Source organism: Macrobrachium rosenbergii, chromosome 28 (assembly GCF_040412425.1).
Source record: "Macrobrachium rosenbergii isolate ZJJX-2024 chromosome 28, ASM4041242v1, whole genome shotgun sequence".
In the NCBI taxonomy this organism is placed as follows: domain Eukaryota; kingdom Metazoa; phylum Arthropoda; class Malacostraca; order Decapoda; family Palaemonidae; genus Macrobrachium; species Macrobrachium rosenbergii.
In genome coordinates this window covers 17,400,042-17,413,325 of record NC_089768.1, presented here as the reverse complement: position 1 = coordinate 17,413,325, position 13,284 = coordinate 17,400,042, and the positions used below count along the sequence as shown (strand labels likewise).

The 13,284-nt window shown below is 39.6% G+C and overlaps 1 protein-coding gene across 2 annotated transcripts in view; it reads left to right on the top strand.

Moving 5' to 3' along the window:
• The window catches only part of LOC136854088 (WASH complex subunit 1-like), a 68,279-nt gene extending 56,350 nt beyond the window's left edge, over nucleotides 1-11,929 (top strand). For both annotated transcript variants that reach the window (XM_067130242.1, XM_067130244.1), the window contains 2 exons: nucleotides 926-994; nucleotides 11,409-11,929. In XM_067130242.1, coding sequence (XP_066986343.1) covers nucleotides 926-994; nucleotides 11,409-11,576 — 237 coding nt within the window. In that variant the 3' untranslated portion in view covers nucleotides 11,577-11,929. The remainder of the gene's footprint in view (nucleotides 1-925; nucleotides 995-11,408) is intronic.
• The last annotated feature ends 1,355 nt before the right edge of the window (nucleotides 11,930-13,284 follow it).

Below are 13,284 nucleotides of genomic sequence, written 5' to 3'. Positions count from 1 at the left end.
TTGTATGAAGAAAAGATGCCTGGAATGTAGTTATCCTGAGATATTTATCAACCATTGACAGTAGTTGATGCAATTTTCAGTTGAAACATAATAACCAGTGCATAATGATTGCAACTGTTAAGGTTGGTAGCCTATTAGGTAATGTCAAAAATCCTTATGATTAGACCTTAAACATTTATGTTTTCTTACTGACAATTGAAAAATAAGGTAATTACCAACGGCATCAGATGATAAAATATTTTATTCTAGAGATGAAACATGTTTGATTTTTTATTTTATTGTATTCATTTTTTATTCTATGTAATTTTTGTTAATGGTAAATAGAATATTTCAGATACACACGTGTGTGCACATGTAATTGAATGAGTAGATTTGTATGGATCAACAGAACAAAACCTTTTGAGATCAGTGTTTAAAAAGGTAAAATCAAAGAGATTTAATATCTAATGGAATTAAAACTGCCACAAATAAGAAAAAAAAATACCTATATAAAATTTTGTTCCTGGAAGAAGCAGCACCACTATGCATAGCACACAAAATACTTACTCTATACAGGATGACCACAATAATGGAATGTTGCTTTCATTTAACATTCTTGTTAGAACTTGTAATTGTTATCACATATAGTGTGCCTTCTAGGCACTACTGTACAATGTAGCTGGGTATTAGGGATTCCTTGCAGTGTCTTCAAGGTATTAGCTATGTTGCTTTTGACCTTTCACTTTTCATCTTTTCCCACTTAGCTATCTAACATCCTTAGATTTACCTTGCTCCACTTTTTACATATACTTGAATAAATAGTGTCAAGATGTGTTGGGATCCAGCGGCTTGCTCAGAAGGCAGTTGTTATGGTGTGGCAAAAATGTATGATTTAAAGTTGTTAGTGTATGAAAAATCAGATTATGTCCAGTTTTTTTCTTTCCAGACTGCATCTGCACCTCCTGCTGGTGATTTAATGAGTGATTTGTTCAACAGACTTTCACAGAGACGCAAAGTAAGTGGTTGACTACCTTTAAACTGTTGAAGGTCATGTTATCTTTACAGATATTCATGGAAGCAAATCCTGTTAATTTTACTAAATTCCAGTTATGGCAGACTGAGTGTTTAGTAACTGAAAATGCAAACCCTCTTAATTTTATTAATGCTGGTAACAGAATCAAGTGATCGTTACAGATATTTATTTGTTCATTGTTTGGGAGTGATGTTACTGGAGGGCTACACATTTAGTGTTGGATGTGACATTTTTTCTAAAAGTATTTGACATGAATTTACTGCAGGTGTTTACTAGTTGTTCTGCCTTATTAACAGGAATGAGTAGTGAATGGCAGGTAATAAAATTAGGTATAGTTAAAAAAGGTCCTATGCATCACACTGCTGGGGGCAATGATGATGAGTTAAAATCATTCAAAGTCACAAGAGGATTTTTTAGCTTACACCTAGTCAGCTGATTCAGTCTTATTATTCTTATGGAAAGTGAGCATTAACAGAATTCATGTCACAAGACCATAATAAAAGGTTGTTTCCACTTATTCAGCCCCTCATCTCCCAGTTTCTTAAGAATTAAGTAGTGTTAAGCCTCAAGTATTCTTAAGTCTGAGAAGGGACCCTTCTCATTACGGTGGAATGGATACAGTTGTGGAACTGGTTGTGAAATCGCAATGACAGTATTTACTCACCTTTGCTTCAGACAGTTGCTGAAAGCATTCTTTGGTTTTTAGCAGGTGATCTTAATTTCAAAATATACATACCAGTTAGACTGTTAGGTGTAGAGTTGAGAGGCCAGTCCATTTTCTTACCTTTGCTGTAGACAGTTTCTCAGTGCATTCTTTGGTCTCTAGTAGGTGTCTGAATATCAAATCTTGTTGTAAATGCCTTACAATACCTACATACTTGTTAAACCCTCAGATGTGTGGAATTGAGAGAATTGAGATGCCAGTCCATTTTCTTATCTTGGCTTCAGACAGTTGCTCAGTGCGTTCTTTGGTCTGTATTAGGTTTTCGGAATGTGGAACCTTATCATACCTTTGTGTGTGTTAAAGCATTAGGACCTGATACCTAAGGGTTTGCCTCTACAAATGTTTTTGCAAAGGGGGCTTTTGGCATTTGAACCTTGTGGGATGGCTTTGATTTTTTATTATTATTGAAATATACAGTATATGTAGACATGGTTAAGTATTTTTTATATCATAGGAGACATACTGTTCAACAAGTGATATGTATCTTGTAACGAATGAAAATGGGCTTAATCTTAGGATCATTCGTGCCTAAATTATTCACAAATACAATAATCAATCACTTGATAATTGATTGCAGTACACTGTATCTAAACACAGCACCAGCATTTTTCATTTAGGTTATATGAATAATGCTATTCATGTGAAAAATAGTGACACCTCAAATTAACGGACCTCAACTTAGCAGATTTTGTTGCTTAACAGACACCCCCAAGTCTGATAAAAATGATAAAAAGTATTTTGTACTTACCACAGAAATAGACCCAGGTATTCTTGTTTGGAGGGTGAACAAACAAACGCACTCATGTTGACTCACTCTTTCCTCTTTGTGAAAATCATGTTGGGAAACAATACACACTAACTGTGGGCCTCTCTCAACTCTCTCTCTCTCTCTTTTTTTTTCTTACTTAATGCAGCACTGTACTGTACTCTACTGTACTACATACAATACATTAATGTAGTTACACATTCTTTAGTATGTGTGTGTGTGTGTGTGTCTCTCTCTCTCTCTCTCTTTTTATAATGAAGATTTTGAATTAAGTACAGGTAGAGGTACATACACATATTGTTAGAAGCTATTCATTTTGCAGACATTATCTCTGAATTCGAATGATAAGTGAATCAGTACTTTAAATCAAGTGAAAATTAAAAAATACCAGTTAGGATAGACTATTAGATACTTTACATGGAATTGCAGTAGGCTATAAGCTATGAGAGTTAGCTCCAAGGTACCCTGTTGTGTAGGTTATATGCCAGTTTTTGTTACTTTGTGAATTTCGTTACTTACCACAAGGGGCAGATCCCCAGCTGTCCACTAGTTAAGTTGACATTGTAAGAAATGTTAATCATTATAGTATGGTAAACCCCCCGTATTCGCATTCTCACGATTCACGGACTCACGCATTCACGGGTTTCTCAGTGGAACATATCTACCCATTATTCCCGGAAAATTCGCCCATACGCGGTATTTTTCACAGAAATATTCACTAATTACTGTATTTTCATATAATTTTCATGAATAAATGCCATTTTTGTTATAAAACTATTAAAATACTCAGGTATAGGCATTTTTACAGGGTTTTTCTCGTGTTTAAACTATCAAAATGGGCAGTTCTAAGTGTTTTTACGCCGATAAAAGATAAATACGTAAAGATCATATTATGATGAAATCAAGTGAAAATAGTGAACAGAATCTTGATTTTTTTTTTAACACAAAACAAGGGTGCCCCCAAACGACCAACGTTATATATTAACAAAAAAAATAGCTAAGTTAATTTCATAACAGGATGCATTTAAGTTATATTTTGACTTAAAAACACTTTGTATAATGAAAAATAACCTTGCCCCATATAAATAAAGTATCTAGAGATTCATTTATGCTAACTAGAAGCAAGAAAAGCACTCTGAACTGAGTTAAACACAGTGAAATAAACTTACCACGTAATCAATTTCCAAACCAAAACATTGATTGCTATGATCACAATTCATAATAGAAAAGCGATATAATACATACAGTATTATTGGATATAGTGAATTAAAGCATAACATTGTAAAAGATCCATGGAAAAGATGTATATTCATTATGTTGATGTTTGTATAATACAATATTATATGAATATACAGTACAGTATAATGTAGGCTATGCTACCGTATATGTATATGATATACTGTAGTGTAGGCTAACCTAATTCTTGTTTGTTATTCAGTTTCTCTTTTTATTGAATTGTCGTAAGTCACTGCATGAACCTCTAGAATTAGCTGATATTAATAATTACTATACTGTGTATGTATAGAGTATACTTTATAGTGTAGGCTAGCCTACCATATTTGTATACATGGTATTGAATACCCTAGTGTAGGCTAGGCTATATTCTAAATACACGTTTTTTCCAACAAACAATGGGTTTTTAGAACCTAACCCCTATCATAAGTAGGATAATACCTGTATAAGCATTCTTAAAGTTTTTTTAGTGTTTGAACTATCAAAATAAGCAGTTCTAAGTGTTTTTAGAAGGGTTTTAAGTATTCGCGGATTTTAGCTATTCGCAGGTTAACCACAGTACAGGTAGTCCCCGCTTACTGTTGGCATCGGTTAATGGTGTTTCAGTGCTACAGCGCTTGGCTAGCAATACCATTAACCAGATTTTCAGCCTGTAAGCGATTTTCGGCACCAGTAAGTTTGTTTATCGGTGTCGGTAAGTGGTATATTGGCATCGGTAAGCAGTTTATCGGCGTCGATAACCAGTTATCAGCGCCAATATCCGGTTAGCGGCGCTGTTAAGTGGCTTATCGGCACTATTATTGCTGATTTTCAGTTAGCGGCACTTGGCTGGGAACGGAACCCCTGCTGTTAACTGGTATATAAAAGACTGAGTTGCATACCAAGGAAAAATACAGATTTTACTTTTAAAAATTATTTGTTCCTATGGTAATACAAACTGCTACTGTATTGCCTTTTTTATTAGGAGATCCACCCATTTGGTGGAAGGTAGTCCCTGTGAACTGAATGGAGTTGAACACCATTGGAAATGCCGTGCTCTTGGTTGCACATGCAATCAGGGAATGTCATGACTCCTGTGACCTTCCAGGCTGATGAAATGGTTGACCAAAGCAATAGGTCCCTGGGCCAGGGTACTTGGCTTTATGGGAGGTACTCAGGGAAGGAGGAAATATTGTAGAATCATGAAATCTCTGATAAGGGAATTCAAGGCAGAAAGCAGCTACATCTGGTTTGAACCCAAAATTGGTCTAGCTAGTAGCCCTACCTATACCATTCCCCTCCCCCCCAATCCTGCTGTTATCAGGGAGAGTTGGGGGGAGATTCATCTTAGACACTTAGCTTATACTTCAGTCTAGATGGTGATTCAGAAAGGAATTAGAAGAGAAAGAGCTAGACACATTGATTCATCCATGAGGCTAACACTAAGCTAAAGTACTTGGGCAAGTACTACTTTGCCCAGGTAGACCATGGTACCTACACCACTTGTAGAGCAAGCACTGCAGTCCCCAAGAAAATATAATTGGGCCTATGGGTGATTTCCCTCTAGTAGATTGGAGGAAAGGAAGCTACATCTTATACACCTTCCCTCATTGCCAAAAAGTACAGCAAAGTACATCTGAAAGGGCTAAGGCTGGCCCCATGCCCTGATGCCATGTATCCTTGAAAAAGTACAGAGGGTGACATTCTCCTCATTGGAGTCATAAAATTGTCAAGTACCTGACAAAGCCAGAGGTAACACTTATAGTATATTGTATACCTAGCAAAAGAGTAAGATGTCATTCAGGTATGAACCTAGTAACCACCTGCAGAGCTTTCTTTGGTTTGAAAATTTTAAAAATTTTGAATTTGATGGTCCCCTAGCAAACAAGAATTCCATGCTCCTAGTCAGGGATGTCATGACTCCTGAAACCCCTAATGGCCTGGCAAAAATGTTGGCCAGGGTAGTAGGGCCCTTGGCCAGAATGTTTTTTATGATAGACAAGGAAAGAATTCAGAAAACCATGATATCTCCCATTGATATAATTTCAGCAGGCAGCTTATACTGGCTGTTATCAATAATAGGTGTAGGATAAGCTCTACCTTGTCCCCACTTGTCTTCATTAAAAGAAAGAGGACAGAGGGCAACACATCCTCAGACAAAACTAGAACTGGGTACTCATTATGTACTCACCTGTATATCACCTGATTCCAGCATGTACCTTGGCCCAGACACTGCTCTTATTAATGAAAAGAAAGGAAGGAGAGTCCAGCACTCAGCATTCATACCTCTAGACTTACACTGGGCTTAGATACTCGGAAGAGATACTTCTCTGTTCGGTTGGAGCTTGGGTGACTATAAAACTTATTGAGCAGCCACCACAGGTCCTAAGAAGAATGTATCCAAGGACTTGTGGGTGACATCCCTCCGGTAAAGGTAAAGGTAAAGGTAAAGGTAGTCTGGCTTCACCAGACCTCTGCCTTCATTACCTGAAACGGAAATTCTTCCAAAAAACTAGGGATAGGCTCACGCTCAGACTTCATGTACTCTTGTGCAAGACTGCAGACTGAGCAAAGAAGCATCTTGTCTGTGTCCCCACCAGTGAAATCTCAAAGGGATGGAATCAAGAAATTCTCAAATCTCACATCTGAAACAGATGGCTTCTGAGTGTTATATGAGATAGGACAAGCCATTTAACTCCCCCACCCGAGGCTAGAGCCTAGAGGAAAACAGTCTTGAGAGTGAGGTCTTTGTCTAAAGTAGGTGGCAGAGGCTCAATGGAATCACCCCACTCCAGGGGCCATAGTTCTTGAGGAAGACAAGACTTTTCAAAAGTTCTCATTAGCATGGATAACTCAACTGAAGCAGAGAGATCCAACCTTTTCAGTCTGAAGACCTGAATAAGGATGTGAGATAGCCTTTTACTGCAGAAACTGAGGGGAGCTTGTCTTGGCAAATGTAGATGTGGAAGTTTGTGGTCCACTAAACAGACTCTCCAGCCAGAGAGGTACCCCTTCTACAACACCAATTGCAGAGGGTGGCCTTCTTTCCTTAAAACATCCTTGATGATCAACAGAGGTACCTTACATCTCCCTCTCAGCCCTGTGAAAAAACCCCCTCTCACAGGAGACTGGATAACCTCCATGCAAGAGGTACAGGGAGTGGACTGTCTGGTGGTATGTGCGAACATGAGGTTGATACTGGAGCATGGGCTGCAGGGGCGGCTCTCTTGGTGCCTCGACCAAGAGTGTCAGCATATTCGTATACTAAGCAACATGCAGTCATTAGGAGCCACTAGCGTCATCTGAAGCCCCTGGTAACAAACACTGTTGATCACCCTATCAGTGAGAAGTGGCAATGCATACACATCCAGATTGTGCCAGGGATGTTGGGATGCATCTTTCATCAATGCCCAAGGGTCTGGGACTGGAGAACAGGAGATCGGAAGTTTTCAATTCAGTCTGGTCACAAACAGATTGAACATGAGAGACCCCTGTATCTCTAAGAGCCTCCCTGCTACTCAAGGATGTAGGGACCACTCTATCTGTACTTCTTGGACCTGATAACAGGTTGATCTGCCAGCATGTTCTGCCTGCTCAAAATGAACCTTGCCAACAGCTCAATGGCTTGGAGGGCTGCCCACTTGTGCATCTGCAACACCAGCCAACATAGTCCAAGACACCATCCCTCCCTGTTTTTTTTTATGTAGGCCATGATGGTTGTGTTGTCCCTCATTAACACCACTGGATGCCCCTTTAACCATTCTTGAAATTATTACAACACTAAGTACCCTGCCAACATTTCCAGAATGTTGACGTGTAGATGAGGTGTGTTTCCTGGCCACACACATGAAATAACCTCTCCTCTCAAGTGTGCACCCACCTCTTCTTACCCACCTCTTCTTCAATACATCTGAGAACAGAAGACTGTCAGAGGAGGGGAGGGTCAGTGGAACTCCCTTTAAGATGCTTTTGTTGTCTACCCACCACCTTAGGTCCTCCCTGACTTGTTGGCTCAAGGCGTAAGCTGAGAAGGAGGGTCTCAATGTGCAGACCATTGTTGCTGCAGTTGCCACTGAAGTGAGGAAAGGTGACTCCACTCGTGAGGCACAAGCTTCTCTAACAACAACTGATTACCGAGGACCACCTGCCAAAGCTGAGATGTTTCTGACAAAACAAGGAACTGCACCTATACCTCTCTGAACTTGCTTTTGCAAATGTCCACCAGGAAGGCTCTCACCATTGCTGAATCCATAAGCATACCCAGGCACTCTGTTTTCTGCTTGGGGATGAGAGTTGACCTCCTCTAGTTCATCACAATACCCAGCCTATGACAGAAGGAGAGAAGAGAATCCTTTCCTGTAAAAATTGTTTCCTAGAAGATGCTAGGACTAACCAACCTACCAGGTATCACAACAGATGAATACTCAGCATGTGAGCCCAAGCTGAGACCAAGGTGGATACCAGGGCAGGAGGTGATGAGCTCAAGAAAGGGGATGGTAACAAAGACAAGGAAGAGGAAGAACGAGCATGGTTCTTTTTATTCCACTGGTGAATGTGGCGGATCCAGCTGAGACCTTTCTTTCAAAATCTTCTGCCCCCTTACCCACTGGTACTTCCTTTGAACCCTGGGTTAGCTCTCTTCCTCCACAGACATCTTGCCACTCCCTGTCTGAAAGTGTAGACTTATCTTGGGTTGATGTTCCCACAGCTGCATTTTCCCCCTCTGATAATAGTTATGAATTAGCCAAGCTGAATGTTCCAGGTAAGCCCATCTTTCCTGCCTTTCTTGGTAATTTAGTGGAGAACACAGCAATCACATCTCCCAAATCTTCCTTGGTGGTAGTTTTGTTGATATGTCTGTCGAGCATTAACAATCGCTTGAAGTGGTCCTTCTTATTGACCTTCCTCCGTACAAGCTTACTTCCTTAGTCCTTTCTTTTACAAGTCCTGGTCAGTGGATATCAAGTGTGCTGTATGAAGAGAGGAAAAGGAGAAAGTGTAAATGGTCCTCTACAAAGTACTCACCGTCTCGTTCCTTGTCATCATCATGGTTCTCTCATGCCAGATCTGTCTCATGGAATGTAGCCATGGTAGAAGATCTTCGAGGCATTGCTCATCACATGAACATCACTCTCATATATGTTCCAGTATACATGAGATGGAGGGTACATTCCTTCACTTCTTGACTGTTCTTATTCTCACTCAGTGGATCCTGCTAGTTATGCACTCTCCAAGTGCCTGGTCTTGAGACGATGCTGGGAGGGGTGCTGCAATCCTTCCCACTTCACTCCTCCAGGGTGTTTGTAGGGAAATGGAGGTACACGCCATAATCATCCAGTGTACAAGAGGTTCCTGACTAAAGGCAATGTACTCTTCCTCACAACCCCCTCTGAAAGTAGTTAAAGGTGACCCAGCTCCCTCGACTCATTCTAACCATGAGTGTCCTATAGAAAAGGCTATGGCTTGCATCCCAAGGAATAGAATAGAATATAGAATTTAAGCCAAAGGCCAAGAGCTTGGACCTGTGAGGTCATTCAGCGCTGAAAGGGAAATTGACAGTAAGAAGGTTTGAAAGATGTAACAGGAGGAAAACGTTGCAGTTGCACTTTGAAACAATTGTTAGAGAGGGTGGGAAGTCATATGGAATGAAACAATTGTTAGAGAGGGTGGGAAGTCACATGGAATGAAACAATTGTTAGAGAGGGTGGGAAGTCACATGGAATGAAACAGTTGTTAGAGAGGGTGGGAAGTCACATGGAATGAAACAATTGTTAGAGAGGGTGGGAAGTCACATGGAATGAAACAATTGTTAGAGAGGGTGGGAAGTCACATGGAAGGAAGTGAATATGAATGGAGGTACAGTAAAAGGAATGAAAGAGGTTGTGGCTAGAGGCCAAAGGGATGCTGCAAAGACCCTTAACCATCACAGTCTGGGCAAAATATATACTCTACTAGCACACCCCTAGACCTAGCTAAACTTACGGATGGCCAATTTAAAAAAAAACTCATCAATGGAAAGAGGAAAATATGCATATGCACATGGTATAAGTAAAGAAATTCTACCATTTTTTTGTACCTTCAAGGGAAAGTTGAAAGTGAATATTTCCAACCCGGTGCAGGGCCTCTTTTTGAAAAGATATTCGTGAAGAAATGCTAATTTTACCAAGTTATAAGTTTTTTCTAATATTTTATTTTATCTCACTTTGTAAAATTATTATTACAGCTCACACAATATCATAACAGATAAGAGCTAAAAGCAATAACAGATTCTGAGTATATTTATTTTAAAATATTTACAAGACATCATTGGATGAGAATTTTGGACAACATTCCCCTACGAGATCTCAAGGCAAACTGATCCCTCTCTGCTGTACCAGATAGCTATTAGAGTTGGGATAAGAGTTGCCATGATTCACTTATGGCCCATGGAAGTGATCTGAGCACTTTTCCCGCAGAATTTATTCATATTGTATGGCGCAAAATCATGAACATATGTGTATATTTCCCGGAATCCACCGCAAAACTATATGTAAACATATATGTATGTTACCTGTCCACAGGCGGTTAAGTAATGCCTACAGTGTACCATGTGAGGTGCACTGATGGCACTACCCTCCTATGGGAGGTATCCCCAAGAAACAAGCCAAATTGATTTGTTAGAGCAATATATATATATAGTGGTAAACTGTTTTTTCTGACAACTTATATGATATATTTGTCTTCATTGTGTTTTCTACTAAAGTTATCACACAAGGAAATATTTTAGGCTTTTGAGTTTCCAATGAAATTATGTCCGTTTTGTTGGCCCCTACATAAAAAATATGGCTGCAGTAGTAAATATTGATAAATGCTCCTGTTCCAGTTACATTAGATCATAGAATTTGTAAGTGTGGAAAATTAAATGTTAGATAGCTAAAACTTTAGGCTGTCTGATATAAATCAAAATATCCAAGTGCTTTGAAAGCAAGTAGGGTAAATGTGGCAGGAGAAAAATTTTAAGCTTATCTTTACTATTATATATTTTCTTTTTATTGCCATATAAACAAACATTCCAGAAGTATGAGGAACAAGTACTTGTACTGTATACAGTATTCCAACTTCATACTAGAGAAGACTTATGCTCTTAGCAACATAAGTTTCTCATCAAAATGTTTCCACCTATCTTTTTATTCAAGTAAGCCACCATTTCATAAGTATTTTGCCATTATATTTTTGTTATATGACCCAAAACATTCTCAAGTCAAAGGAAGCATATGTTATATTTAAACTTCAAGCACTGACAAGTAGTGTAAATAATGTAAGATGTCACACACTTGTAGATACATTGGCAAAAATGTTTTGGCACTGCAATTGTTATTGTTAGATTGAACTATTTATACAGTGCCCTGTCTGTATTCTCATTCTATGATAGAGAAACATTCTCAAACTACAAGAAACATATTTTGACTTTTGAGAAAAATACAGAATATGTCAGTTTCCCATTGCTACCCCTGCCTTGAGATATATATTTTTTTTTAATTTTCAAACCCACAAAAGAAACCAGATTTTGATTAGTTGATATTCAAGTTAGCTAGGAAGTTTGTATTTTAGTGATGCAGCCAGACCATGAAAGTTTCTCAGATACATAGTGGAGCTTTTTGCAGGTTCGAATGTAAAAGTAAGTGTATGCCATCCAAGCTATCCTTTCTTTCCAGGGCATATCTGGTGGACAGAAGGATAGTAAAGATGCTGTTGACTCAAAGCCACCTGAAAATACTGGAGGTATGACAACAATGGAGAAAATGTCTGCCTTGATACCTCCACCAACTGTTGCAACTGAGGCATCAGAAAAAGATCATGGCAGCGATGATGACTGGGATTAATGTGAACTTGCATAGTGTTTGATTTTAAGCATCAGATATTTTGAATGTAGATGTGATATACATTACTTGTCATTACATATTTGTGTCTTTGTGCCAGTGCAAAGATAATTTTTAATAGCAAGTAATTTGTAAAAAGACACTTGGATAAAAATGAACTACTTTTGATTGAAACTAGTTAGTATGAGGTTACTTTCAGTAGTTCAGAAATTTTAACTGAAACATTTATATTTTATTGTAGTTAACCTACAGTGACAATTATGCAGTATGAGAAATTTTACTTGGAAATGATGACAGGCCTTTCTAAAACATTAAAATTTTGTTTGTTCTGGAAATGATGACAGGCCTTTCTAAAACATTAAAGTTTTGTTTTTCCTGGAAATGATGACAGGTCTTTCAAAAACATTAAAATTTTGTTTGTTCCTACGGTAATACAAACTATCGCCTTTTACACAAGAGTATCTTTCAGTGTGAACTGTAAACTTGCTGAAGCTTGGTAATGAGGCAGTTAACCAGGTGGTTAAAAGAGTTACTTGGCATTTTTCTTGCAGCGGCTCTGAGAGGTGGACATGCTGCTGCGCTTCCTGTTGTTGACTGATTGAAAGGGTTGGATTGCATGAGTATTGCTATTTTTTCCAGTATTATGTTTGTATTGTCTTTTGTATTTTCAGTGTAAGGGATGTGGTCACCTTTGTAGGGGATTCATGTTGCCCTCATACTGTATTTCATGCAGGGAGAAGGGCTTGTTCAAGAGCTTTCCCCTGCAAGGAAAGTGTATTATGGGATAGCCTTGGTTTAGGTTTGGGAAGAGGCTAAGGGCAAGAAGCATTTGTTGGCTTCATCAGGGGGGAACATTCCCCCAGTGACACCATCGAACCCATCTAGTTCCTTACCCTCACCTTCCATTCCTCCTCCTTCTGTAAGTGTTTCACCATCAAGGGGGAGTAACACTAGGTGTAAGCATCTTGGCCTGTCTCCCGAGGAAATAGCTGCTTTAGATGGAGCTCCATCAGCAGCCTTGTTTGCCTGGGAACACTCTGACTATGACACTGATGCTCCTGGTTAACATAGGCATATGTCATCTCTACAGTATGTTGTTAGGATAATATGGCCCTCCCTCAGTATCCTGGGAAGCCCTGTGTTGACTTCCTTCTTAGGCAACCTGGCCAAGAAGAAGGCTCTCAGGTATGTGTATCAGTGGTTTTTCTGATGTGGACACTCTTGTTCTTGGTGCTTTGATGTCTCCAGTTTCAGCCTTGACCAATCATCTGGTGCATAAAGGTGAGTGTCTCCAGCATGGTGAAAGGGAAGAAGTCCCAGCAGCGCTCTCCCGTTTTGTCATCAGGCTTGTCTTCCCCTACCACACCCCTGAACTTCACTCCACCCCAGCAGAAATGGAAGGGGAAGTCTAAGACACTGTGCAAGCTGTCCCAGGTGACCCCTCCAAAGCACTCTTCCCCACTCCAGGGGTTACCAAAGGTTGCTGTCACCAAATGACCAGCTCATTTAGACTCGGGGCCTGTTTCTCCTCATCGCACTGTATGAGCTCGGGCTCACATGGAGACAAGGCTGCATGTTCTGCTTGTGCTGTTTGGTTGTGATCGCATGATCACAGGAAGGCAGGTGTGCAATACAGTCGTTCTTGCTGTGACCTTCCAGGGTCGCTCAGGGATGGGTATGTACAACCTGCTCACTCAGCTTGGGTTCGGAC